The sequence below is a fragment of the Gasterosteus aculeatus genome, chromosome Y (genome assembly GCF_964276395.1).
Source record: "Gasterosteus aculeatus chromosome Y, fGasAcu3.hap1.1, whole genome shotgun sequence".
Classification (NCBI taxonomy): Eukaryota; Metazoa; Chordata; class Actinopteri; order Perciformes; family Gasterosteidae; genus Gasterosteus; species Gasterosteus aculeatus.
In genome coordinates, this window is record NC_135709.1 from 4,649,068 (window position 1) to 4,675,096 (window position 26,029).

The 26,029-nt window shown below is 44.3% G+C and overlaps 2 protein-coding genes across 8 annotated transcripts in view; one reads left to right on the top strand and one right to left on the bottom strand.

The window, feature by feature from the left end:
• Nucleotides 1-2,152: 2,152 nt before the first annotated feature.
• On the bottom strand, nucleotides 2,153-18,295 carry LOC144391353 (uncharacterized). Its single transcript, XM_078097971.1, has 6 exons — nucleotides 18,192-18,295; nucleotides 4,801-4,868; nucleotides 3,347-3,653; nucleotides 2,977-3,056; nucleotides 2,829-2,929; nucleotides 2,153-2,222 (listed from the first exon to the last, which is right to left on the bottom strand). The coding sequence occupies exons 2-6, from the start codon at nucleotides 4,813-4,815 to the stop codon at nucleotides 2,153-2,155; spliced, it is 573 nt and encodes a 190-aa protein (XP_077954097.1). The 5' UTR covers nucleotides 4,816-4,868; nucleotides 18,192-18,295.
• The window catches only part of LOC120812615 (cortactin-binding protein 2-like), a 65,532-nt gene continuing 51,165 nt past the window's right edge, over nucleotides 11,663-26,029 (top strand). For 2 of the 7 annotated variants that reach the window (XM_078097379.1, XM_078097378.1), the window contains exons 1-2: nucleotides 11,663-11,989; nucleotides 23,562-23,669. In XM_078097379.1, coding sequence (XP_077953505.1) covers nucleotides 11,909-11,989; nucleotides 23,562-23,669 — 189 coding nt within the window. In that variant the 5' untranslated portion in view covers nucleotides 11,663-11,908. Of the gene's footprint in view, nucleotides 11,990-13,068; nucleotides 13,165-23,561; nucleotides 23,670-26,029 lie in introns of all 7 variants that reach the window. The other 5 variants (XR_013454712.1, XR_013454713.1, XM_078097380.1 and 2 more) reach the window with 3 other exon arrangements.

Genomic DNA, 26,029 nt, shown 5'->3' on the forward strand with positions numbered 1-26,029 from the left:
GCTGTCATGCAGAGTACAAAAAATGACAGTTAATGGCCATCTCCATCTGTTAATAGCGACTTTCTGTTAGATTTAGGCAGGTGGTGATCCAGGTGACATGACCCCATTATTTTTCCATTCTGAATTTTTTTTTAAGATTCTATGTATGGCCAGAAAGTTTAACAAGACTAAAGGGGTCGTGTACAGCCTCAACCCTTATTTTAAAGTGCTTAAATTTGGCAGAAAGTGTGACTTAATGTACAACAAAAAAAATACTTCAAAATATATTGACAAAAAGAAATTCCATGAAAAATAGACACCTGTACAGTTGTACACCAGGTAACGGCTTTCTGGAGGTCCGTCAAAGATCATTCATCAGAAGCGTGAGGAATTCCCGCCTCGGTCCGCCAGTATCTACACCTTCTTCATGGGAGCCAGCATCATCGGTAAACTCCACAAACATGTCATTCTCCTCGGAGTACGTGCAACGCTGAAAACCTTTAGATTAGATCTGGACACGGTGAATCTGCTGACTTTGCTGTGGTCCATGGGAAGCCCCAAATTTTCAATTATTTCAGGTGCACTTGTATGCCTAGAACAAAAAGTAGAAATGTTACATTGTGTGTAAAAAAAGATGCTCCAAGCAGAATTGTATAGCTTATTAGATGAACACAAATGGGATCAAGCCTTCCTTTCATTCAATATTCATAAATTGTACTCAGAACACTTTTTGACTCCTTAGGAGAGTAGGCAGTTAATAAAACAATAGGCTACATTTAATACATTCAGTTCCTTACAACAAGACATGTCTAGTTTTTCAACAACAGTTTTTCTCAGTACAGTACCGTATTTTCCGCACTATAAGGTGCACCGGATTATAAGGCGCATAAGATACTGCAGTCAAACGTCAGGGTGGGGGGGGAGGTGGAGACGATCGATTCAGGGTCCGATCGATGCTGCGAGGTGCGTCTGCTCCCCCCTCGCCATCCACGCCTTAAATCTTCGGCTGCCCTCCAGCCGCGCCGCCTGCCAAGGCCTCCTTTTAGAATAACTTATTTTCACCGTCCCTCGCTCTTTAATCTCATGAAGTGCTCGGCAAGAACGACACCTTTGTTTCTCCGACGCGCCCTAAAACAAGCTCCATATCTCACGCGCTTGAGCGCCCGCTCAGCATCTCGCCGTCGTCAAGGCACACTTAAGACAAAGAAAAAATCTCACGGCACACCAACCGGAAATGATATGAAAATCAATCCCAAACATAGTTTCAGCATGAGCATAATATACTCTAAGAAATCAGGGAAACGCGTGTTCTATTTGTTGTGTTTTAAACTTAACATCATCCTAATGCCAAGATGGCACAGGCTTTATGCCCAGGTATCTCTTAAGCCGGATTCATGCTTCTGCGTTTTCAGAGCGACGCAGACCCCCTTGCGTGTCCCTTGTGTCGCTTTTCACACCTCCTTGCGTCCTTGCGTGTTTCGAACCATTTTTCTAGGCTGCAACGCAAGCCTCCCGCAGCGCACCAGGCTGCGATTGGTCCGCTAACTACGTCCTTTACGGAGTCTCACATTTCCGCTTTTATAGCCCGATACCGCCATTATTAAAACGAAGAATGTTTACGAGAGAACGGAGCAGATTTAACAACTTTTGTCGGAAGAAATGCGTAAATACGACGGCTTGTAGAAGCGGGTTGGATTCACGGAGGGAGATCTCCGCAAACGCCGGTTTGCCCATCGAGAGGAACAAAGTTGTGGAGGAAAATACGGGACAAATGTGTCCGCGATGAAAAGCAGCAGTGGCAATGCACGGGGCAATAAAGTCTATGATAAATAAATAAACAAATAAATAAATAGACGTGACTCTCTAGGTCGTCTTCAACAAAACACGTCACTCCGCCTGTTGTTCTGGCGGTGAATTGCTCTGCAACACACGCAGAACCATGAATTGAAACGAGTGTAGCATGCGCCGGCCTTAAATCTCACTTTTTTAAATTGTCGCCTCAGCAAATCTGCCTATTAATTAGGCTGCGTACCGCCACCCACAGGCAGAGGGGAGTATTGAGCCTTCATACCACCAACAGCGCGACGACACAAACACACAAGTTGGCTCTTTTTTTTTCACCAATGAAGTGACGGTATGTAAAAAATGATTTAAATAAAATGAACAAAATGATTTAAACTACACAGACCTGTATGCGCTTATTGTCATCAATGACAATAAGCGCATACAGGTCTGTGTAGTTGCTGCAAAAAGAAAATATGTACACAAAATACAATATAATGAAACATACCGTGCATCTTCTTATCAGTAATCAAGAGTGTTAAAGGGGTCATTGATTGCAAAACCGATTTTACCTTGTCATAGTTGAAAAACGACAGCTCGGTGGGTAAAATGGACATACAGTGAACCTCATTGATACATTGTCATTAATCCATCCATTGATACCTCTTTCCTATCTAAATCTCACAACTTGAAACTGCAGCTGTAAAACGATCGGTTTCGAAAAGGCTGAATTTGTGACGTCACAAGTGTAGCATCGCCTTTGTCAACCCCCTACCTGAAGTTACATACAGACCAGCCCTCTGGTGTTCTGGCCCAGGATCTCAAACACTAGTTTAGCTGTGCGCTGCTTTGTGTACTTCCACGGGAATTTACAAAGGAGCTAGTCAGGAAGTTTTTTAAAAGGATATTCAAAATGGACCTGGGCCATTTTCAGCCCAACCAATGTTACTGAACATACCCTTTTCAGAGACCTTAAAGAACAGTGTGAAATACCCTTAAAACCCAGTCAATGACCCCTTTAATATTTAATATTCTAGAATATTTAAAACAAAAGCCCAAAACAAAACCTGTAATATGTTCTCGCCATTCCAGGACATCCGGAGGTACTTGGACGGATATCCTCTGTATGAGTCTGTATTGGAGTGCTTTCATGCACAGGTTCACATGGCTGTAGTAAAGCATTAAACAAAACAATATGCTTTACATAGCACTCACCAACGTGTCAGCCAGGTCAAATGTTGGGAGGGGTCTTTTTATCACAATCTCTGTGTCAGAAATGTCGGACACTTTCCCAACTGCAAAAACGAAACAATTAAAGTTAGCTTGATTGGTGTCAGTCAAAGACAAACATTTAAAAAGAAAGTCCAGAAGAAAGTGATGAATGGAAAGCTGGTTTGAGACATTGCACCAGAAACAGTTGTTTTTTTTATGCATCTACAACTCCAACTTGCAACTCCTTGCAGTAATTTGAACATGAATGCAGACAACACCATGGGGAACTATTTTTAAACTTATTTACCTATGTATCAGAGGTGAAACATCTAGCCACAGAAATAAATGGATATGGAAAAACATGACAACTTACCTTCTTCAAAGTCCTTCTTTGGGCAGATAAAAATTGTGGTCCTTGCACATGGTTTGCCTAATTCTGCTTGATATTGTTCTAGAATAAAAGGTCTTTGTGTCCCAGGGGTATTGATGACTTTAGATGCATCTGCATACAGAAGGATAAAGGCTCCTTCATCCAGGTCTGGGTTGAAGTCCCTTATTTTCTTCACACTCTGATGAAGAAGACTTTGAGCGGTGACGTCAGAGACGGTTGATAAGGGAATGGTTTTCCCACGTGAGGGCTTTAAAACACCCTTCTGAGCAGTCATCAAGCCAAGATTAATCTGCAATAGAAAAAACACAAACTGGTAAGGGGGGTCTTCATCTGGGTTAAAGAACAGTGCTTAAAAATGTTGTTGTTTCTCTGTTGGAAAATGTTACACATAGACCCCAAATGGATCTTTCTTTCAAAATGTGACTCAAAGGAGAGCAACCTTAATCCTTCCTTCAATTCCTAGTAAACAGCAGTTTTGGAAGGCCCTTTTGTAATAAAATTAATCAAAATTAATTGATCTTTGTCAACTAACAGGTAATAATCTTTTTCTATTCATTTCCACAGAACAAATCAATTCATATTCATAATCAGGAATCAGTTGAAAGGTCAAATATGTCCAACAGATAAACTCAGGGAATGTTGTTTGAGTGAATTGACCACAATACAGAAACCTATTTTTAACATTTACATATTTAATGTCCGAACATGACTTGAAGCAAAACTATATTATTTGCCATTAAATTGACCCTACCAGGGGGTTTAGGTATAGGGTCCAAATGATGATGGGATGTCGACAGCAAGTCAACACTGAAATAATTATTTGCTTTCACTCTGAGCTATATCAAATCACATTTGCTTACCTGCACTTTCCTTTTTTCCTTTTTCTTATCCCACATTTTGCCAAAGGAAAACTTTTGCCTTTCCTCTCCTTTTTTCATCCAGTATTCCAGAAAGGTTTTAAATCTTGGGGTTGAGTTGGATGGAGCATTCTGTGATACTACAGGGAAGCACAACATGCATTCTTATAAAAAGGCAAAGCATACATTGCAGGTTCATAGAAACAAACAAAATAAAACACATGGCTGAGGACACGGTTTCCTTGACAGATATCTGATCATATCTCATTATCACCTTGATCATAAATAATTGACTAAATATCTGAATGGCAAAGGGGGAGGGGGGCAGTTACTTCAGTTTTAGGCAGGGATGTTGTGGTGCCAACACGATAGTTCAAGGATTATAATACGCAAATATACATAATTAACGTGATATGTCCGTGCTAACAGCAAAGATATGTATTTTTTAAACTAATGTTTCTTGTCATCTAACGTTAATTCAATGGAATTTGGAATGTATAGCTAGCGTGGTCAGGCATGACATTTACAACAGGCAGGGGAAACCCACCATTACCTTCAAATAAGGTTACGTTAACTTACCTGAAGTTGGTCCATCGGTGGGTTGAGCCAAAGACTCCAGACTTTTTCCAAGTATCTGTCCACAACCACTGAAAAAAATCGGCTGGTTCAACGACAACTTTTGACCACAATTATGGCAAAACATTGTTTTTATTGCCATATTTTTACGCCAAATGAAGGTCTAGCAAGCGAGCGAGTCCTCATTTCCTGTTGACAGACAGATCAGAAGGGTCCATCCTCTGCTATAAGGTCCTACACTTTCCGTAAGGAGTTAATTTCGTTGTTGTTTCTTATCTATCTTTGCGTTTTCCTATTTGCCGTGGTGGTTTCCCATTTGTCGTTGTGTTTTCCTATTGGCTGTTGTGGTTTCCCATTTGTTGTTGTGTTTCCCTATTGGCTATTTTCCGTTGTGTTTTGCACTTCATGGCCACCGTAGTTTTTAAATCCAAAATGCGATGGAAATCGCAAAAAACAAGCAAAAATTCAGAGAACGACTGCAGCCCCCTCTAAAGTTCTTCTGAAAAAATCAGGGTATGCTCAGGGACTCAATGTGAACATGTGCTAGAAATTTGGTGACGACTGTAGTAGTTCACATATACTACGGTAATGTTGGCCATAGTATTAAGGTAATTACGGTATCTGTATGAGCCACTTCACTATCTGTATACCGGCATTCGAGTTATAAGTAAACGGCAAGCAGACGTATCTTCTCCCTGTCTCCGTGTGCCCTTCCTTCACCTACAAATATTACAGTGGCGACGAGGTAACAAAGTGAATCCACATCAGTGATGAGAACTAAAGGTGTTTGATGAGTATAACTTCTCCTAAATGCAAGATTTCCCATGTTTTCTGGTTCGGAAGAAACCGTAAATGCTAGCTGCTGGAATCGATGCTAAGCAAGGCACAACATTTCAAAGTGCAAGAGCGCCCTCCTGTGGTGAGGGACTGTAACAAAAAGGGAAAATGGGGTTCAAGACAAAAAGGAAGTGGTTTAAATTGACAAAGAAAAACGGAGATTAACTGAAAGGGAAGTCAACTGAAGGATTTCTTGAAAGAGGGGGAATTATAAAGTTGCAGAGACATTCAAATAAGACTACAACTGCAGAAATGGTATATATCGGAAAGGTTCCGGAATTTGACAGTAAGAAAGAAGATTTTGATTCATATTTGGAAAGGTTTGAAAGATAGCTGTCTGCAAATGACATTGATGCAGGGAAGAATGCTGAGGTGAGTGTTTTGGGTCCGACTGAATATGGATTACTAAAAAATTTGGTTGCACCAAAAAAAGTCAGTGAGGAGACTTACGATAGCCTCACGAAAGCCATGGCACTACATTTCAAGCCGAAGCCTATCTTGATAGCGGAACGCTTCAGATTCTACAAACGACAGCAAAAGCAAGATGAATCAGTCTCTGAATATATCCTTGCACTGAAGAAACTAGCGAGCACTTGTGACATTGGACAATTTCTCAATGATGCACTCAGGGATAAGTTTGTATGTGGCCTCTTAGGGGAGCAGTATCACAAAAGGCTACTCTCTGAAAAAGAACTCACTTTCCAAAAGGCCTGTGAAATTACACTTGCTCTAGAATTGGCCTACTAGGACACAGAAGAATTGAGAGAACATGCTGAGAAACCAAAAGGTGCAGTTAACAAAGTCTTCAATACTTCAAGTGAAAGACGACATCACATGAAAGGTCAAAGTTCGCGTTACGACCGGCAGGATGGTTCTAGAGGAAAACAACGGGTTTCAGAGAAATGGCAGTGCTATCGATGTGGCAAAGATAACCATCAACCAACTGAATGCCACTACCGCACTGAAACATGCCATGGATGCGGGAAGGTTGGACATTTGAAAAGAGTCTGCAAGAAAATAAGACAGAGGGACAAAGCGCAAATGGTCATAGCAACCAGGGAAACGGATGACTCAGAAGATGGTGATGACGATGAGCTGGAATTGTTTACAGTATACACTGCACAAGGAAAGAAAGACGGCATTTTTGTCAGCATGGAGTTATCTGGGAAACCAGTGAAAATGCAAGTGGATACGGGTGCTTCAGTATCTTTGATTCCAGAGTCCCTTTATCAGGAGCAACTGAAGAATTGCCCACTAAAACCAGCTGCCATTCACCGGTCTTCATACACAGGAGATATCATACCTGTGCTGGGGAAGGTCCTGGTGCCGGTGAAGTATGGGGAACAAGAGTGGAAGTTGCCACTTGTGGTGGTTAAAGGCAGTAAACCGCCATTGCTGGGAAGAAATTGGCTGCAGAAGATAAAGCTGAACTGGGGCAAGATCTCACACTGCAAGACATGCTTGAAAAGCACAAAGACTTGTTCAAGGATGGATATGGGAAGATTAAAGACTTCAGAGCAAAGATTAGAGTGCAGAGCAATGCCAAACCCATCTTCCACAAGTCACGACCAGTACCTTATGCGTTGAGGGAAGCAGTGGAAAAAGAACTTGAGCGCTTACAGAAGAACGAAATCATTACACAAGTGGAAAGGAGTGATTGGGCTGCACCTATCGTCGTAGTACCAAAGAAAGACAAGACTGTGAGATTGTGCGGTGACTACAAAGTGACTGTGAATAGATGCATACTCCCAGAGGAATATCCTCTACCAAACGCTGAGGACTTATTTGCTACTTTGGCTGGCGGAATAGTTTTCAGTAAACTTGACCTGTCCTTCGCTTATCAACAATTGCAGCTTGATCCAGAATCAGAGCAGTATCTGACGATACACACACACAAGGGCCTCTTCAGATACCACCGTCTGGCCTACGGTGTCTCCACAGCTCCGGCAGTGTTCCAACACACAATGGACCAAATCCTTCATGGAATGGAGAATGTAGTGTGCTTTATGGATGACATTCTTGTCTCAGCGCCTACAAAAGAAAGACATTTAGCAATATTAGATGAAGTAATGAAAAGGCTGGAAAAGCATGGAATAAGGATCAAGAAATCAAAGTGTGCATTCTTGCAAGATTCAGTGGAGTACCTCGGATACAGAATTGATGTACAAGGACTTCACCCAACAGCAAGCAAGGTAGAAGCCATAGTAAACGCACCAGCTCCACAGAATGTGACAGAGCTAAGATCATTCCTGGGATTGCTTAATTATTATGGAAAGTTCTTGGCAAATGTATCTACATTACTGCATCCACTTCACCAGCTGCTACACATAGACACACCATGGACATGGTCAGAGAAATGTGAAGACGCATTCAAAGCCTGCAAACAGCGTCTCCTGAACAGTAAGTGTCTTGCACACTATGACCCAGAGAAGCCTCTTAGGCTAGCATGTGACGCCAGTCCATATGGTGTTGGTGCAGTAATTTCGCACGTGCTACCCTCTGGTGAAGAGCAACCAATTGCTTTTGCATCAAGGACTCTTTCATCAAGTGAGAGAAATTATGCTCAAATTGAAAAAGAAGCATTGAGCATAATATTCGGTGTCAAGAAATTCCATAAGTACCTGTATGGAAGGAAGTTTGTGCTTTTGACCGACCACAGGCCACTTTTGACCATATTAGGCCCCAAATCAGCAGTTCCAACTCTTGCTGCACTCCGCATGCAACGCTGGGCCTTAATCCTACTGGCATATGACTATGACATCCAGTATAGACGTTCCAGTGACCACGCCAATGCAGATGCGTTGTCACGTCTTCCATGCAAGCATGACGTTGATGAAAGCACAGGTGAGAATGAAGCCTTCTGTGTGTCCCATGTTGAGCAGTTGCCCGTGTCCGCCAGAGACATAGCAGAAGAGACTAGACTTGACCCAATCCTCTCTAAGGTCCTGGATCTGACATTGTCAGGATGGCCAAGGTTTGTGCCCAATCCAGAGCTCAAGCCATTTTACTTGAGGAAGGACCAGTTGTCTACAGACCAGGCATGTATTATTTGGGGGTCAAGGGTAATTATACCGCCGAAGTTCAGGCAGCGTCTTCTGTCAGATGTGCATGAGGGACATCCAGGAATGACACGGATGAAGGCATTAGCCAGAAGTTTCCTGTGGTGGCCTGCACTAGACCAAGAGATAGAGAATCACGTGAGTCAGTGTGCAGCGTGTGAGACTACACTGAACAGACCTGCTGCAGCACCTCTTCATCCTTGGTCATGGGCTACAACACCGTGGGAAAGAATACATGTGGACTTTGCTGAAATCAACAAGCAGCACTACCTGGTGGTAGTAGATGTCTATTCCAAATGGCTAGAAGTCCTGCCTACACAACTAACAACAGCAGAGAAGACTGCAAATCTTCTCAGGAACCTCTTTGCGTCATATGGTCTGCCAAAGGTGCTTGTGTCAGACAATGGCCCTCCCTTTACATCGACGGAGTTTGAGCAGTTTCTCAAGAATAACGGAGTACACCATGTTCTCACACCACCTTACCATCCTGCGTCTAACGGAGCAGCGGAACGAGCGGTACAGACTTTCAAGAAAGCCTGGACGCGACTGGAAGCACAGTCTGTGTCACCCCATCTACGGCTTGCTCGGTTCCTGTTCACATATCGAAACACTCCTCACACAGTCACTGAACGCACCCCGGCTGAATTATTCCTGAAAAGACAACCACACACTCGCCTGTCATTACTGAAGCCGGACATCTCCGAAGTGGTGGTCAAGCATCAGCTACAACAGAAAAAGGCTCATGACAAGCGGGCAAAGCCTCTCCGGATGTTTAATCTGGGAGAGAGGGTGTTAGTTCGAGATTTCAGACGTCCTAAGAATCTGTGGATTCCAGGGGAAATTCTGCAACGGAAAGGACCTCTGACCTATGTAGTGCAAATAGGTCAACACCAAGTCAAGGTACATGTGGATCACCTTCGGGCATCTAAAGCTTCAACACGTCCAAGCAGAATGGATGACAGCGATTTCCTGGACTGCACAGCAAGCTCTGAGGACCAAGCAGAAAGCACGGAGCAAGAAGATGCAGCTGCTGGTGCATCTCCGGAAGCTCAACCGGAGCGCCGCTATCCTGAAAGACTGCGAACAGCACCAGAAAGACTGAATCTCTAAATGTTCATGTAGAGATAATGACTTATTTAGTCAGTAATTATGTTCAGACTGCTTACTGTTATGTTATGAAGTTTAGGGTATGTTACTGTTAATTGAACCCGGCATATGTAGTTTAAGGAATGACTAATGCAATGAAGTATGTAGTCTGGCTATATATGTTATAATCTAGGAGGGAGGAGTGTAGTAGTTCACATATACTACGGTAATGTTGGCCATAGTATTAAGGTAATTACGGTATCTGTATGAGCCACTTCACTATCTGTATACCGGCATTCGAGTTATAAGTAAACGGCAAGCAGACGTATCTTCTCCCTGTCTCCGTGTTCCCTTCCTTCACCTACAAATATTACAACGACAAGCCAAATACTTTTGAAGTTATAGGTCTTTCATGTTTAGGCCACTCCCCCCACAACCTTCATTAGTCCATAACTTCGAAACCCAATGAGATATCAACAAGCTTTTAATAACTTCTGATGGCAGTGAGCCAAATACATGAGCACCTGTGTGCAAAATTGTGTGTGTGGAGATGAAGACCCTTTTAACAGCTCGGGGCTGTTCGGCAGACTGTCGACCAGCAGAGATCCATGCGGACCTTTCTGCTCTGTTCTCTGGTGACGGCAGGCAGCGTTTCCTCGGCTGGATGAGACGCTCCGTTACAGGCTTCTCCAAACACATCTAACGTAATACACTCATTGCAGGTTCTGAAGCCTCACGCATTTCAACTATAGTTCACGCGCCACATCGTGAGAAGACTGTTAAACCGTCTCGGCCACCGTACGCTCGTTACCAAGCAACATAGAGGCGCGCACACACGTGACAGGTGGATCCTTTTGATAGAAGTGCGCAGTGCAGGTGGAGGAAAACCAGCAGGACACAAGAGAGAAGAACTGGTCATAAAACCAAAAAATAAACGAAGAGAAAGAAAAGACTCTAGAATGAAAAGTGGGGGTCCAGACAACAAAGTGTTGCGTTTAGATCCCTGGTCCTCATGAAGTTGTTACACCTTTGCCAATTTGTGAAATTGCCTTGCAAATAAATGCTTTGCTATTTGTTCAAATCCAAATCCTTTCATGTAATGATTTTTCACATGTCATTTATATTAGCTCACACAAACACTTCAACCATTTGTTCTTGGCCCGGCTCCTCCGTCAAATTTTACAACCCATTATGGCCCGTGAGTCAAAAGGTTTGCTGACCCCTGCTATAGACCTGTCCTAGGAAGGACATCTAATGGACAACCAAGTACTGCAAACTAGACTATTATGCAGCTGTAGACACAACACAGGGGGTCCCTGGGCTTGAGAAGGGAAGAAAAGAAAAGAGTTCAATATGGCTATTAAATGTGACTAAAACTAGACTAAAATGTTTTCGTCGCTGAAAACTAGAATAAAACTAAGAAGGATTAAAATGACTAAACGTGACTTTAACTAATATGCATTTTCGTCTAAAGACTAAGACTAAATCAAAAATAGCTGCCAAAATTAACACTGCTCCTGTCCGGGGCCGTTTGGTGGTTTCGGTCTGACAGGTCCAGCTCACTGGGTGTCTCTTAGTCCGCTGCACCGATCCTCACGCTTCTTTTGCTGATGTTGACGAATGCATTCTGTCAACATGAAAACAATATCATATAATCTGACTAATTTGATTAGTTAAGTGTAACGACATGATTTGCATTGACCTTACATGGCTTAACTAGGATGAACCAATTCAGCATTAAGCCAGACCTTATATTCTACAATTTAAATGACTTTGATTGATTTAAATTCTGTCCCACTTGTACTTAAAATACATGTTTTTCCTTAAAGCACTTTGTCCAGATATTTGTTTTGTCCACGACAAATGCTGCTGTCAGTCCCGTCGTACGCGCTTCTTCTCCGGACGGGAGCGCAGTGGGGGCGGGGGGGGGCTCCGCATTTCTCCACTTCCCCCTCAGGGGGAGACCCACCTTTAATCACGGCTCCCTCAAATTATCTTTCTCTCTTTGCCCCCCCTCTCCTGCTCTCTCTCTCTCCCCTTCCCTCCCGATGTGATTTACGCGCAGCAGCGCGATAATTGCGGGGCACCGGAGAGCCCCCGCTCCACGCGGACACCGCCACAGTACAAAGATGGCGTCGGAGGGAGCCACCCGAGAGCAGCCTCCTCCGCTCCAGACTCTGGGCACCGCCGTGCTGGGGAGCGTCGACACGGTAAGACTCGGGCCGCCTTAAAGGGGTGAGATATGCAGCCACAATAAGAAAGAAACAACCGCCGCCTACACACACACGCTGAGCGAGGATTGTTTTGTTCAATCGATTGTTGATGTTCGGTGGCGCAGAAAAGCGGTGCGGATCTAATGGGAGTAGAAAAAACCGTGCGCACGGGGGAGGGGGTACGGGCAGGGGACGTGACGCGACTCCCTTAAAAACACGCGCAATAAGATGTTCTTTTTGACCGTTTAAAGTGAATTATTTTGTTCGCCTAATTCAGGCTGCTCTCTCCTTATCCTGCAACTGACGGGGTGGGGCGGTGAGGCTTCGTCGGAGCTCCTGAAGGAGATCTATGCCACGCCACAGGAGAGCGACAGAAAGTCTGTCTTAGTTTTGTCTTTACACTATGGAAGTAAATCTGTGTCATCGGATTTTGAAAGAAAAAGGTGATTGAATTTCTAGCACTGAATATTTATGCATTGAAATCATGTATCTGAATGTTTTTCAACGTTAAAATATTCAACTGCAAAAAATTCAACCGCAAATAATTCAATGCAAAAATTCAACCTCAAAAAATTCAATGCAAAAATTCAACCGCAACATCCGGGAACCCAAGGAAGAGCAATCGATTCTAAATTCAAGATTGGGAGCGTGCGTAGCGCAAAAGGAGTGAGCACCCCAATACAACTTTGGCTTGTTGACTATGATGACCAGATTTCAGCCATTGAGTGTTTTAACTTTAACTTTATGCCATCAGTGTGGTTTGTGTCTGTAAGATTCAGTAATAGGCAGCTCATGCTGGGATGCTTCGACAAGCTATTAGGAGTGATTGGCGGAGTTTTGAAACCTCACCTTTTGTCACGCGGTGAGACGCCGTAGGAGAGGAAAACGGGCTGACTCCGCAAGCGTGGTTCTCACACACCGCTGCCAGGCATCTTTCTCTCCAACGTGCGCTCACTGTGCAACAAACTGGACGAAATTCAACTGCCGGTGAGGAGTAACAGACTTTTCTACATCCTCCGTTTTGTGCTTCACGGAGACGTGACTCTGCGGATTGATACCGGACTCCACGCTTCCAGCTGCTCAGAGCGGACCGTGACACGGAGCTCTCCAGCAAGACAAAGGGTGGAGGAATCTGCTTCTACTCCAGCACCAGCTGGTGCAACGACGTAATGGTAATCCTACAACACTGTTCTCCTGATCTGGAAACTTTCTTCATCAACTGCAAACCATTTTATTCCCCCTGTGAGTTCACTTCATTCATCCTGGTCGGTGTTTACATCCCTCCGGCGGCAAACATGCACGAGGCACAGCGGACACTCGCCGACCAGATACGGCGTGTGGAGCGGACCAACCCGGATTCCTTAGTCATTGTCCTCGGGGAATTTAACAAAGGAAATCTCACCCATGAACTTTCTAAGTACAGACAGTTTATTAAATGCCCCACCAGAGAGGAGAACACGCTGGATCACTGTTACACCACAGTAAGCAGGGCTTATCACGCCGTCCCTCGCGCTGCACTGGGACACTCTGACCACGTCATGGTCCACTTGATTCCTGCATACAGGCAGAAACTAAAGCTCTGCAAACCTGTGGTGAGGGAATTCAAGAAGTGGACCAGTGAGGCGCTGGAGGATCTTCAGGCGTGCTTTGACTGCACAGACTGGGATGGTTTCAGGACTGCTACCGACAGTCTGGATGAGTTCACAGAGGCTGTATCTTCTTAGATTGGCTTCTATGAGGACAGCTGTGTACCATTATGCACCAGGGTGAGTTACAACAACGACAAACCCTGGTTCAGAGCAGAACTCAGAACACTACGTCTGCAGAAGGATCAGGCATTTAGGAGTGAGGACAAAGACTTGTACACAGAGTCAAAATACAAGTATAGCAAGGCAGTGAGAGATACTAAACGACTGTACTCTGAGAAACTCCAACAACAGTTCTCAGCAAGTGACTCTGCTTCGGTCTGGAGAGGCCTCAAACACCTCACAAACTACAAGCCAAAACCCCCCACTCCATGAATGACCTCCGCCTGGCAGACGAGCTGAATGAGTTCTACTGCAGATTCTATAGACAATGTCCTGAACCCATCCCCCACAGCTCCACCAACCGGCCCCAGTCCCCCTCCCCTCCCTCCCCCAGCCCATCAGGGGCTCACGCCTCTACTATATCACCTTCCCCTCCCCCACCAGCAATGACCTTAACCTTGACTTTAACCGGCTTTTCAAAAGACAAAACCCCTGTAAGGCAGCCGGCCCGGACTCCGTCTCCCCTCACACCCTGGAGCATTGTGCTGACCAGCTGTCTCCGGTGTTCACTGACATCTTCAACACCTTCCTGGAGACATGCCACGTACCAGCGTGCTTCAAGGCCTCCACCATCATCCCTGTTCCCAAGAAGCCCAGGATCACAGGACTCAATAACTACAGACCCGTCACCCTGACCTCTGTAGTCATGAAGTCTTTTGAACGGCTAGTCCTGACCCACCTGAAGACCCTCACCGACCCCCTCCTGGACCGGGACCATCATCCCGTATCTGCTGCAGGACAAACTCTCAGCTACACGTGCCCGACTCCACCTGCAAGTGGATCACAGACTTCCTGTCTGACAAGAAGCAGCACGTGAAGCTGGGGAAACATGTCTCAGCCTCGTCTGCTCTTCTCCCTGTACACCAACAGCTGCACCTCCAGTCACCAGTCCGTAAAGCTCCTGAAGTTTGCGGATGACACCACCCTCATTGGACTGATCTCCGGTGGGGATGAGTCCGCCTACAGGTGGGAGTCTGACCATCTGGTGTCGTGGTGCAGCCAGAAAAACCTGGAGCTCAACGCTCTAAAGACAGTGAAGATGTTTGTGGATTTCCGAAGAAACAGAGCCCCACCCTCCCCCATCACCCTGTGTGACTCCCCCGTCACTAGTGGATTCCTTCCGTTTCCTGGGCTCCATCATCACCCAGGACCTCAAGTGGGAGCTGAACATCAGCTCCATCACCAAGAAGGCTCAGCAGAGGTTGTTCTTCCTGAGGCAGCTGAAGAAATTCAACCTGCCAAAGACGATGATGGTTCACTTCTACACGGCCATCATCGAGTCCATACTCTGCTCCTCCATCACCGTCCGGTACGCTGCAGCCACAGCCAAGGACAAGGGCAGGCTGCAGCGTGTCGTCCGCTCTGCAGAGAGGGTGATCGGCTGCAATCTGCCGTCCCTGCAGGACTTGTTCGCTTCTAGGACCCTGAAGCGAGCTAAAAAGATCCCGACCCCTCTCACCCCGGACAAAAACTGTTTGTGCCCCTTCCATCTGGCAGGAGGCTGAGGTCCATCAGGAATAAGACCTCCCGCCACTGAGCCCGGTCCCCCACTGACTGACTCTGACATCCCACCGGTCACTCTCCTTCATACTGCACAGGTCACTTTAACTGTCACTTTGTCATCACTCGTCACTTTGTGCACTTAATTTTTTAATATTATTTTTAAAATATTTTTAAACTTTAACTTTATTCTCTTATTTTATACTAACCCATAGCATTAGCATTTCATTTTATTTCATTTGATTGTTTTCTTGTTGTTTATTGTTACACTGTCTACTGTTACGCACCAACCGCTAAGACAAATTCCTTGTATGTATGACATATTTTGGCGATAAATGTTTCCTGATTCCTGATGAGCCGCTGCAGCGTAGGGAGGGGCAGCGGCTTTAGCGGAGCGGGTGCAGACGCATAACCCGGACAGTACATGCAGGTTATGCGGTGTGGTTTGTGTCTGTAAGATTCAGTAATAGACACCTGACGTTTGTACATTAACTGACTGTATAGGACATGAACTAAGCGGAAGTTAAACGAGATGACGTTGTTTTTTCAAGCTCTCAATATGATGTCATATATTAAATAGTATCATAAAACCCCCACCAAAAACATGAACATATCGGACATATACACATTATAGTGTGACAAAAAGGTTTATTGTCCCATACGACCTTACAGTTGTGAAGCAGAGATTGTGATCTGTCACTGCATTTTAAAAAAGTTCTTTAAAGTAAAGACAGTTGAGTAGAAGTTGTGATACTAGTTTCACTTTATCAAGCCCCATCACCGTTGGACATGCAAAGGTCGTGCATGTAAACAGCATAACCTGCACGTACTGTCGGGGTTAAGCTTCTGCACACGCTCCGCTAAAGCCCCTGCCCCCCCCCCCCCCCCCCCCCCCCCACACCACTACGCTGCAGCGGCAAACCACACTGATGGCAAGTTAAAACACTCAATGGCTGAAATCCGGTCATCATAGTCGACAAGCCAAAGTTGTATTGGGGCGCTCGCTCCTTTTGCGCTACGCACGCTCCCGATCTTGAATCTAGCATCAATTACTCTTCCTTGGGTTCCCGGATGTTGCGGTTGAATTTTTTGAGGTTGAATTTTTGCATTGAATTTTTTGCGGTTGAATTATTTACAGTTGAATATTTTAACGTTGGAAAACATTCAGATGCATGATTTCAATGCATAATTCAGTGCTAGAAATTCAATCACCTTTTTCTTTCTGATGACACAGAATTACTTCCATATTACACACCCACACAGTTGTGATTTCCCACAGGTTGTGTGCTGTTCACATCCCTTTGTGCAGGTCAATCAATTGTCTTCCCCCCTGACCTCCTTTCAGCAATGCAATCTGTTGTCATCCACCCCTGCAACTTAATGCCAAATGGGCCGTGGTGCTTTTTGCAGTTTGAGTTTCACATCCAACTTGTTTGCATGTTGGCTGCTGGAAACGTGTGGTGAGTGGGTGTTTAGGTATGGGGGAGGGGAGTGGAGCAGTGAGCTTTGGTGTTGCATTGGAGGGCGGGGATATCTGCTCACCAGAGACCTTTCTAAATTTGTCTTAATTCCAGTGACTCTGCTGTCATAGCTGGGAGTACCGTGTCACCTGACCCCGCCCCCCTCCCCCCCCCCCCCCCCCACACCCTCTGAACTTCCCCCGAGACAAACAGGTGCTCTGGCGACACAGGAGCTGGGCAGCCTTCTTGGCTTGCCCCATCGCTCTCCCTTCAGCAACACATGGAAGCTTTCGCCTCCATGGTCCCCCCCACCCTTCGACTCCCATCATGCCTGCGGTGGTTAAATAAAGCACTTTGCTCTTTGCTCACCGCCCCCCCCCCACGGCCCCCTCTGTGCAGGAAGTTTCTCGTTTGCTGAGGACTGTGAAGGGCCGACCCCATGTGGTCAGAGAGGGGTCAGAGGTCACCTCCTACCTATTCACTTTAATATATGTTGGTGGGACACACCATGTATGTGTATAGAATATGAGAAAATGACTCTACTTCTCTATTGATTTATTCCCTCTGTAAAATTTAGTTTATGGTCTCAAGCTCTAGTTTCAAGTCTTCTTCAACACAGCAGACCATGAATGTCTATTGACCAATCAAAGTATACTTTAAGGCGGGGCTTACTTTTATTGACAGATGCAGCATCTCTACGTCCCTGCTCTGCATTTCCGATATGGTAGCTTCCGTTCCCCAGTCGGAAAAGCGTTTTCCGAATCGCAGAACTCTAGTTTTTAATATTCCACAAATCGATGGGTGACCTCAATACGACCACCGCATCTACATCTTAAATAACTTGAATTAGTTATTTAGTAGAGTGTCTGTGCTCTAAGAATGCTGCAACGCCTTGGTCCAGGAAACAGAAGCAGTCAGATGATGAAGATGTTTTTAAATTCACTGGTTGTATGTTGCTAAAGGCTAAAATAAGCTACCTGTAACTCAAAGCTGGCTAATCACCTGTAGTTGGCGGAGAAGGAGAAGCAGTTTTTGCCTTTATCAGAGCACCCGTCCTTGTCTATAGAATCTGATGATGAGGGGATGTGAGAAATGAACATATCGTCCCTTCTCGGCGCTGCAGAGTGATGCGTCTTGCCACTTACAAACAATCTTTGTTTTTTGTGAATAAAGAGACCAGCTGCAGAGAGAGAAGACCTTTCATTCAGGCCTTTACAGAATGAGTGTTAATTATCTACAGCTGATCTAATCTGTCATTTTACCCAGCCCGCTGCATGTATGTGACGAGAGATAAGATACATCTTTATTTATTCTGAGGAAAAGTGATCCGCAGCAAGTTGCAAACAGATGGGGACGAGTGCGGATATATATACAAAAGGGCAAATAGGAAATGTATACAAATGTAAAGAATACGTCAACACTACCCCTTACCGTCCAATTCTCTTGAGTGGAGAGCGTTGCCGGGAAATTGAAGGGGCTCAGGAATCGATCTGAAGATTGGCGTGGTGCGGTCCGACTAAACTGAAACGCTTTCCAGCTGGAGGGTATAAAATGAGACGTAGAAGGCGCTGGGCTGTTCAAAGCCATCTTCTGTGGGAGGAGCCTTTAGTGCTGCTCTTAAAGATACATTTGAATAATCTTTTTACCCCACACTTTGCGAGACAGTCTCGGCTTCCTCTCTTTCCTCGATTTTACTATTACTGTATTATTGAGCAAATAGCATCCTGGAAGGCCTCCAGACATTGAGAAGCATGGTTGTGTCCCTCTCAGAAGACTGCTGCTGTGGGGGCCAGCTGAGACACCACCCTCTCCCCCCGTCCCCGTTACTGAGCTCCACCGCTAAATGCTGGGCCGTTTTGAATGAATTTCATTGAGATTTTACTCTGAATGACAACAATACGTTTTTAAGGTCCCGCAGCACAACAATTTGACGCTGTGCTTTGGAATGTGGACCAACCAGATGCTGCTGTGATGTTCAGGGTTGCGAGCGGGAAATCCTGAACCCAGAAGTCAGCATGTTGGGAGAAAATGTGTCTTGAACATTCTATTGATTTGTTGTGGAATTTAACATCGTGAAACGCCAATCTTCTGTCACTTTTTTGATCTTTTTACGTCAACTGTCAACTTGTTAATTTTTATTACATTACATGTCATTTAGCTGACACTTTTATCCAAAACGACTTACAATAAGTACAATTATTGACTATAGTAGTGACTTACAATAAGTTCAATAATAATATAATATATAATAAATATAATGTAGACTGGACCCGATCCATTCACAGCATGGTACGTGAGCACCAATGCTTTGAACTGGATGCGGGCGGCCACCGGTAGCCAGTGAAGAGAGCAGAGGAGTGGAGTAGTGTGGGAGAATTTCGGAAGGTTAAAGACCAGTCGAGGTGCTGCATTCTGAATGAGCTGCAGAGGTTGAATGGTGGCAGCAGGGAGACCAGCCAGGAGGGAGTTGCAGTAGTCCAGGTGTGAGATGACAAGAGGCTGAATCAGTACCTGCGCTGCCTTCTGAGTGAGAAGAGAACGTATTCTCTTGATGTTGTAGAGCGTGTGTCTATGCACTTTACTTAAATACAAGGGCGTAAGGATTGTCCATTGAGATTGGCATTTAATTTAGAAGAATAGGCTCATAATTGCTGGGATGTAAAGATTTAAAATGAAACCTTTACACAAACAAGCGGATTGTAGAGGACATTTTATGACATCAAACAACAGATCTATAAAAAAGCATAGGTAATTGGTATTACAACAACTAAATAAAGTAAAATACTAAAACCAAAATACACACCACACAATTGGTAGTGAAAGTTTCAACAGGAAACCACAAACCACCTGATCAACTTTCCTAAGGGAAAACATTTTGGCAAAAACACCACTGAGATAATGCGGAAGAAGGTAAAGACCTTATATAGAGATTAGGCCATTTTGATCTATGTGTCAAATTAACACATGCTCAACAGGAGGGATGGAAAGGCTGTGCAGCGTTTAGCTGTACACATTTTTTTAAAAATTTGACATGCATTGATTGTGAAAAACACAAATCCAAGTTTTAAATTACGAGAAAACATTAGTATGGACTTCATTGAACTAAATCAATGTAAAGAAAAGGAATATTGTATGACAATCATAGAAATGTTTTCCAAATTACTTTAAATGTTTTCCAAAAAAGCAAGGGATGTTTTAACAAAGGCAAAAAGCCTTAACAGAAGAAATTAGGCTGAGGGTTGAGATACCGAAGGGAATGTTTTGTTTTGAACAGTACACACTGTGTCAACAAAGTTACAACGTATCCTGATTCCTACTTTTGGGAAGAATGTGAAATATCATTGCTCTTATTATCCGCAGTCAGCAGGACTGATGGAACAATTATATGGTACAATTAAGTAAAATAAAATAATGACTAAGACGGAAATGAATTGGATACAATGTAGCTCCAGTATGCTTAAGTCACAAACTAAGTAGCATTAGAGGATTCTAACTTTTGAACAATTAGATGATGGAACCAGTGGTTTACCAAGCTTAAACCATTTGTTAATTTTGTTTAACAAAATTATGTTTTTCCTGCACCAAAGCTGGGTTATCAGGCCAAGAAGGCCACAGAGAGCCTGACATGAACCAAGCTTTTATCACTGTGATTGTGGTGGGCTCTATATACTTGATGAGGAACAAACGAGGGGCAGAGGCCCCTCCCCTCAGGGTTTTTCAATGTGAGGGTCAAGATACAACCTTCTTAGGAGATTTATGTGACAACCAACAACATAGCTGGGAAAAGTGTCAAAAGATAAGAAATGATCAGAAGTACATTTGTACCGGTTTTCCATGCAAAAACTTGGGCACTGTGTTTGCCTCTACTGACCCATATTTTTGGACTTCTCCCACAAATCCTAAGGCCCGCCGGTGGAGTATGGTAAAACAAATGGCTACAAGTAAATGTTTTGAGGAGGGGTGCGCGGGAGTTGAACCCGGTGCACGTAAGGACACCGGCACCGACACATTAGCTGCAGACAACTACGGGCGGGACGTGGACTAACTAAGAGACTGGTTACACCGATGGGAATGTATGGCTAGAGTGGATGATGTACTCAGCGGACCAAATTAATTTAACCAACTGTGTGGCTTGTGTTCCATCTAGGCCAGGACTGGGGACGGTTCCATTCCGTCTCTCTTTGTTCGCTGATCCAGCCGGTTTGAGGTGTGTCATAAAACTCTTTTCCTGCCTCGATAGGCCAAAGGAAAAGAAATGTGCTACTTTACATTATCTGTTGCCACCAATCATGTCTGACTTGAGACCGCCATACTTCTCACCCTATGCAGCTAATTACGCCGGTTTCACCAGATATTGTGATAATGGAGTACCAGTGGGGACCCTGGGGTGGTGTAATACAACTTACAACATCACTGGCACGGTTAATGGCTACAGGGCAACTTGGTTCACAAACCAGACAACGGCCAGGGCTGACACCTGGTGGTTCTGTGGGGGTAAGAGGCTTCTAGCCACAGTTCCTAAGCAGTGGAGTGGCACCGTTCTATAGGTTACCGAGGGGGACCGAGTCCCTGAGCACTGTCCAGAAGACAGACCACCACAGGTCAAAGAGATCCCTAACCTCACCGGCCGGTAGCTTTAACCCATCCATCTATATTGATACCATCGGGGTCCCTCTGGGAGGTACCAGACGAATACAAGGCCAGAATTCCAATATTTGCAGGGTTTGAGTCAGTGTTCTTTTGCTCGGTGACGATAAACAAAAATGTCGACTGGATAAACTACATCTATTATAACGATTCATCAACCACACCAGAGACGCTACAGATGGGTTGCACAGGCAGCTAGACAAAACTAGTTTAATGGCTTGCAAAATTGAATGGCACTAGACATGTTACTAGCAGAAAGGGGGAAGTCTGTAAAATGTTTGGAGCAACGTGCTGTACTTTCATCCCCAACAACACTGCCCCAGACGGGTTAGTGACCAGGGCGCTAAAGGGGCTAACTTCACTCTCTGAGGAATTAGCAGAAAATGCTGCAATCCAGAACCCGTTCAGTAAATGCTGGAAAATTGGTTTGGCAAGTGGAACGATTTGGCAATCTCAATGTTTACTTCCATCTTTCTGGCGATCGCTCTCTTCTGTTGTCTTAGTCCCTGTGTGAGAGGGTTGCTGCAGAAGTGGATAAATGCTGCATTGAGTAAACAAATTCTAGTGTACCAACTGATCTCTCAAACAGTTGATGAGGATGTTGAGAGCTGTGACATTGCGGGAAATCCTAATCTTTTCCCACTTGGCAATGAGGAGGATATCGGGGCCCCGTTTGAACAAAATGAGACCACTGGACTGGGAGGCAATGATGATTCATATGTCGAAAATCATTAGATGTGACAGTATGATGATCACAGTAGTGACTGCAGCTAATAAAGACAGTGTGTGCCATGTTTGCAAAACCAGACTATTATTCTAATGAAGTTGATTTACTGAAACATATTGAGTTGCCCTAATGGACAAAATGAAGAACAATGTTTAATGACTTGGATTCTTTCGAAGGAAATAAAACAACAACATCCCCCCATGCCTCCTGCCACAGGTGTTAGTAACCTCAGGCTGGGGGGGAGGCCCTCTACGGTGCGCAAAGTACCTAAGTCTGAAGGACAGCGAAAACATTTTCTCCTCTCCTTTTTCCTTCTTTTGGGGTTATTATTTGTATGTTTGATTTGCATTTTGTCACCCTTTTCTCACATGAGCGACTTGTCAAAGGGGGGAAGGGCTGCCATGCTAATGGCTGCCGTGCTAATACAAATAATATTTATATATATATATATTTTTTACTTTGTTTGACTTTGATGATTTAAAAATAATAATGAAATAAATATGTTAACCCATTGATTAATTAATAATAACAATAATTTTAGAATCACGGTTTGATCCTTTGAACTTTTGATCAATCTGTTAAACAAATCGTTGTTTTCTTTGCGTTTAATCATTTAATAAGGTTTTAAATAAGGCCATAGTTTTTCCTTTTTTCTTTTAATGAGTTATACTTTGTATAACCAGGTGGGAAATGTTGGAAAAACTGCAAATAATGTGTGTCATGATATCAATAAGGCTGTACTACTCAAGGGTTTTGCTACCCTCAGCTGGCAGACATCTTGTCAGCCGAGATTAGGGGCGCTGGCCTCGAGAGGGACATTCTGTCTCATGAGGGTAAACAATCCTCTGTATGTGCGTAACCATCCCTATGTTTCTATGTCATACCTGCAGTATATATTCCTGCTCCAAAGATGAAAACCTTTGAGCAGGCTTGGCGCATTACTTGTATGTGTGTCAACTCTGTCTCCTGTTTGCGAACATTACATAACCTGTTTTGATGATCTTATGCCGATTGAAGAGTAAGAATTTTTCTGACAGGATCCTTTTTAAGCTGAAGACTAACCAACTGTTCAGAATATTAGGATTCTAGAAATAGACATTTTTCTGCAATCTGAGTTGTTCTCTGTTTTCATGTTAGCATTAACTGGTGTTATGCCAAACATTAGTGGAGGAAGAAGTAGTTGGTTTTATAACTTGAAGCAAAATATATTAAAAAAAACCAGCATTGATAAAGACAAGTAAATAGCTCATAGCGAAGTAGGCTAATGCTAACGTTAACATCAAGCATCTGAGCGCGTTCACATGCTGATACATGCAAAAAAGTTGATGGACGTTTAAGAAGTATTGAGGGTCCAATACCAGCCCTAATATGAATAATAATATACTGTAGAGATTCTGATGAGTTAGTTTTCCTTCATTTTGTTACAGAAATGTGAGTTCAACATGGATAACCTGAGCAAGCCGGAGCTGCTCACCCTGCTCAGTATCATGGAGGGAGAGCTGGAGGCCCGCGACCTGTTCATCGTGGCCCTGAAGGTGAGTCTGAGCAGCATCCACTACCTGTTCTAGCTCAACCGCTGAACGCCGGGATCGGTTAGTTTAGCCGCCGCTAATTGAATGCTGTGAGGCTCGTGGCCACTGAGAAGAAACGTGTACGCCGCAGTGATCACTGTGAAAGGCGCTTTGCTTTGTGATCACCACGCCGATGAAGTCTTTCTTTATAGCGCCTTCGTGCCAGGAGAAGGTTGCTGTGATGAGTTCCTGGTGTCCACCACTACCTGGACAAACGAGAGGGCCGAGGTGGTTCTGGCCCCCTTGGTTCCATGGGGAATACATAGTGGAAAATTGCGCTTGAAATAAAACCAAACTTCTACTAGTATTTTTTTAAATAATTTTGTTGATGGTTGGCGTTGTTGTTTCTGCTGATCTTCAGAATATAAAAAGGAAGGAATCTGGGAAAGAACAGACTTGTTTCTACATCCGTAGACAAGATTTCTACTTTCTGATTAGTTTTAAGCTGCAGGCATCCCAGTAGAACTGTCGATCTGTATCCACTATCCTCATTAAATCACTTGGTCCAAGGCCAACTACAAAAAACTAGAAACGTCTTTGGCAGTGGATACCAATAAGACGACATGAGCGCCATATCTATCATATATATACATATATATGTATATATATGCAGTGGTGCTGTGTGCTGTTAACATCCTCAACTATGAACTACTGGCGAGGCAGCGGAAATCCTCCCAACGTCAGATCTTCGCCTGTATATATAAATGTTTTTACTTTAATGGATATACTATCCAGGCAGAACAATAAAGGTTGGGATGAGGTTAAATCGGTGTTCCTCAGAGAGTGAAGTTAGCCCCTTTAGCGCCCTGGTCACTGACCCATCTGGGGCAGGGTTGTTGGTGGATGAAAATACAGCACGTTGATCCAAACATTTTACAGACTCCCCTTTCTTCTAGTAACATGTCTAGTAGCATAGCATAGAACGGCATCACCAGCTGTACAATGGCGCAATGCTGCCGATGACGATGACTTTGTGCGGCCCGGTGGCACGTTCTGACCTCTTATCAGAAGTCGCTAACCCCGAGTTATTTCTTAACAAACCCGTTTTAGCTCTCTCCTTCTCTGGATTTCTATATTTAGGTCAGGATCGGCGCCTCAGTTTGTCCACGCTCTACTTTTTAAGTCGGGCGGCTTAGGTTGTTTCCATTAAGCTGTTCATGTGTGACTCATTGCAGACATGCAGACATTGAGTTCCCTGATATTGGGGCTGTTGTGTGGCTTTAAATTCTTCGACCTGGCTGACGTTGAGCAGTAATTTGATCTCTTTCCGGGTTCAGCCGCCCTCCGTAATGCCACTTCGTAACGCCACTTCGTAACGCCACTTTTTCGTAACGCCACTTCGTAACGCCACTTCGTAACGCCACTTCGTAACGCCACTTCGTAACGCCACTTCGTAACGCCACTTCGTCTCTCCTTCTTAGTGGTTGGTTATTTTCGTGTTGCACCGTCTCTTTGCCCATGTGTTTCTGTTGTCAATAAGAACCCTCCCCCTCCAACCCCCATAGACCCACACACACATGGTCCCAGTGAAGAGATACCTATCCAGGTTTCAATAAGCGTTTGTCTCTGTCGCAAAACACAAAGAGCCTGTTTGTTCTGTCGCTGATAAGACTTTACTGATGAGCCCTGAGCTCCCTTTGATGCTCCTCCATGAAGATTGTGGCCCAGTGGTTGAGAAGTACTTTCGGAACGAGGTAAAATCATTGAGCTACAGTAATTTGTTTTCATACCACTAAAGTGAGTCTCGGGAGGGGGATCAAAAGTGTAACCTGAAACCACATTTGAGATTCGGCCGTTGGAGTGCAGCTGGAGAACAAAGACTGTGAGCTCATGAAAGCTTAAGAGATACTAAAAGCTGGTTTGGTTCTAGCATTATTCATTATTCACATTATTCTATGCTCAGAGACATCGTACAGATGAAGCCGTCCAATTCAGTCAACAACATCTATTGGGGATCATATCATCATATCTGTAAAAATAATTCTATATTCAGACATAGCCTGAAAGTGCGTTGTCTCTCCGACGCTCTCCAAAATCAGCACTACACTTCTCCAGTTAACCCTCTCTCCACACACACACACACACACACACACACACACACACACACACATACACATACACACACACACACACACACACACAGAAGAGCCAATCAGCATTCGGCTCGGATTGCTCGGCTGCCTAGCAAACAGACCAGGAGACGGGAGCAGTCCCATGAGAGGGGCAGGGGGGAAGGTTGAAAGACCATATCTGACTGTGTTTGAATCCATATGTAACACATGCTGGGCTGCAACTACATTATTACATTACTATCAATGACGGTT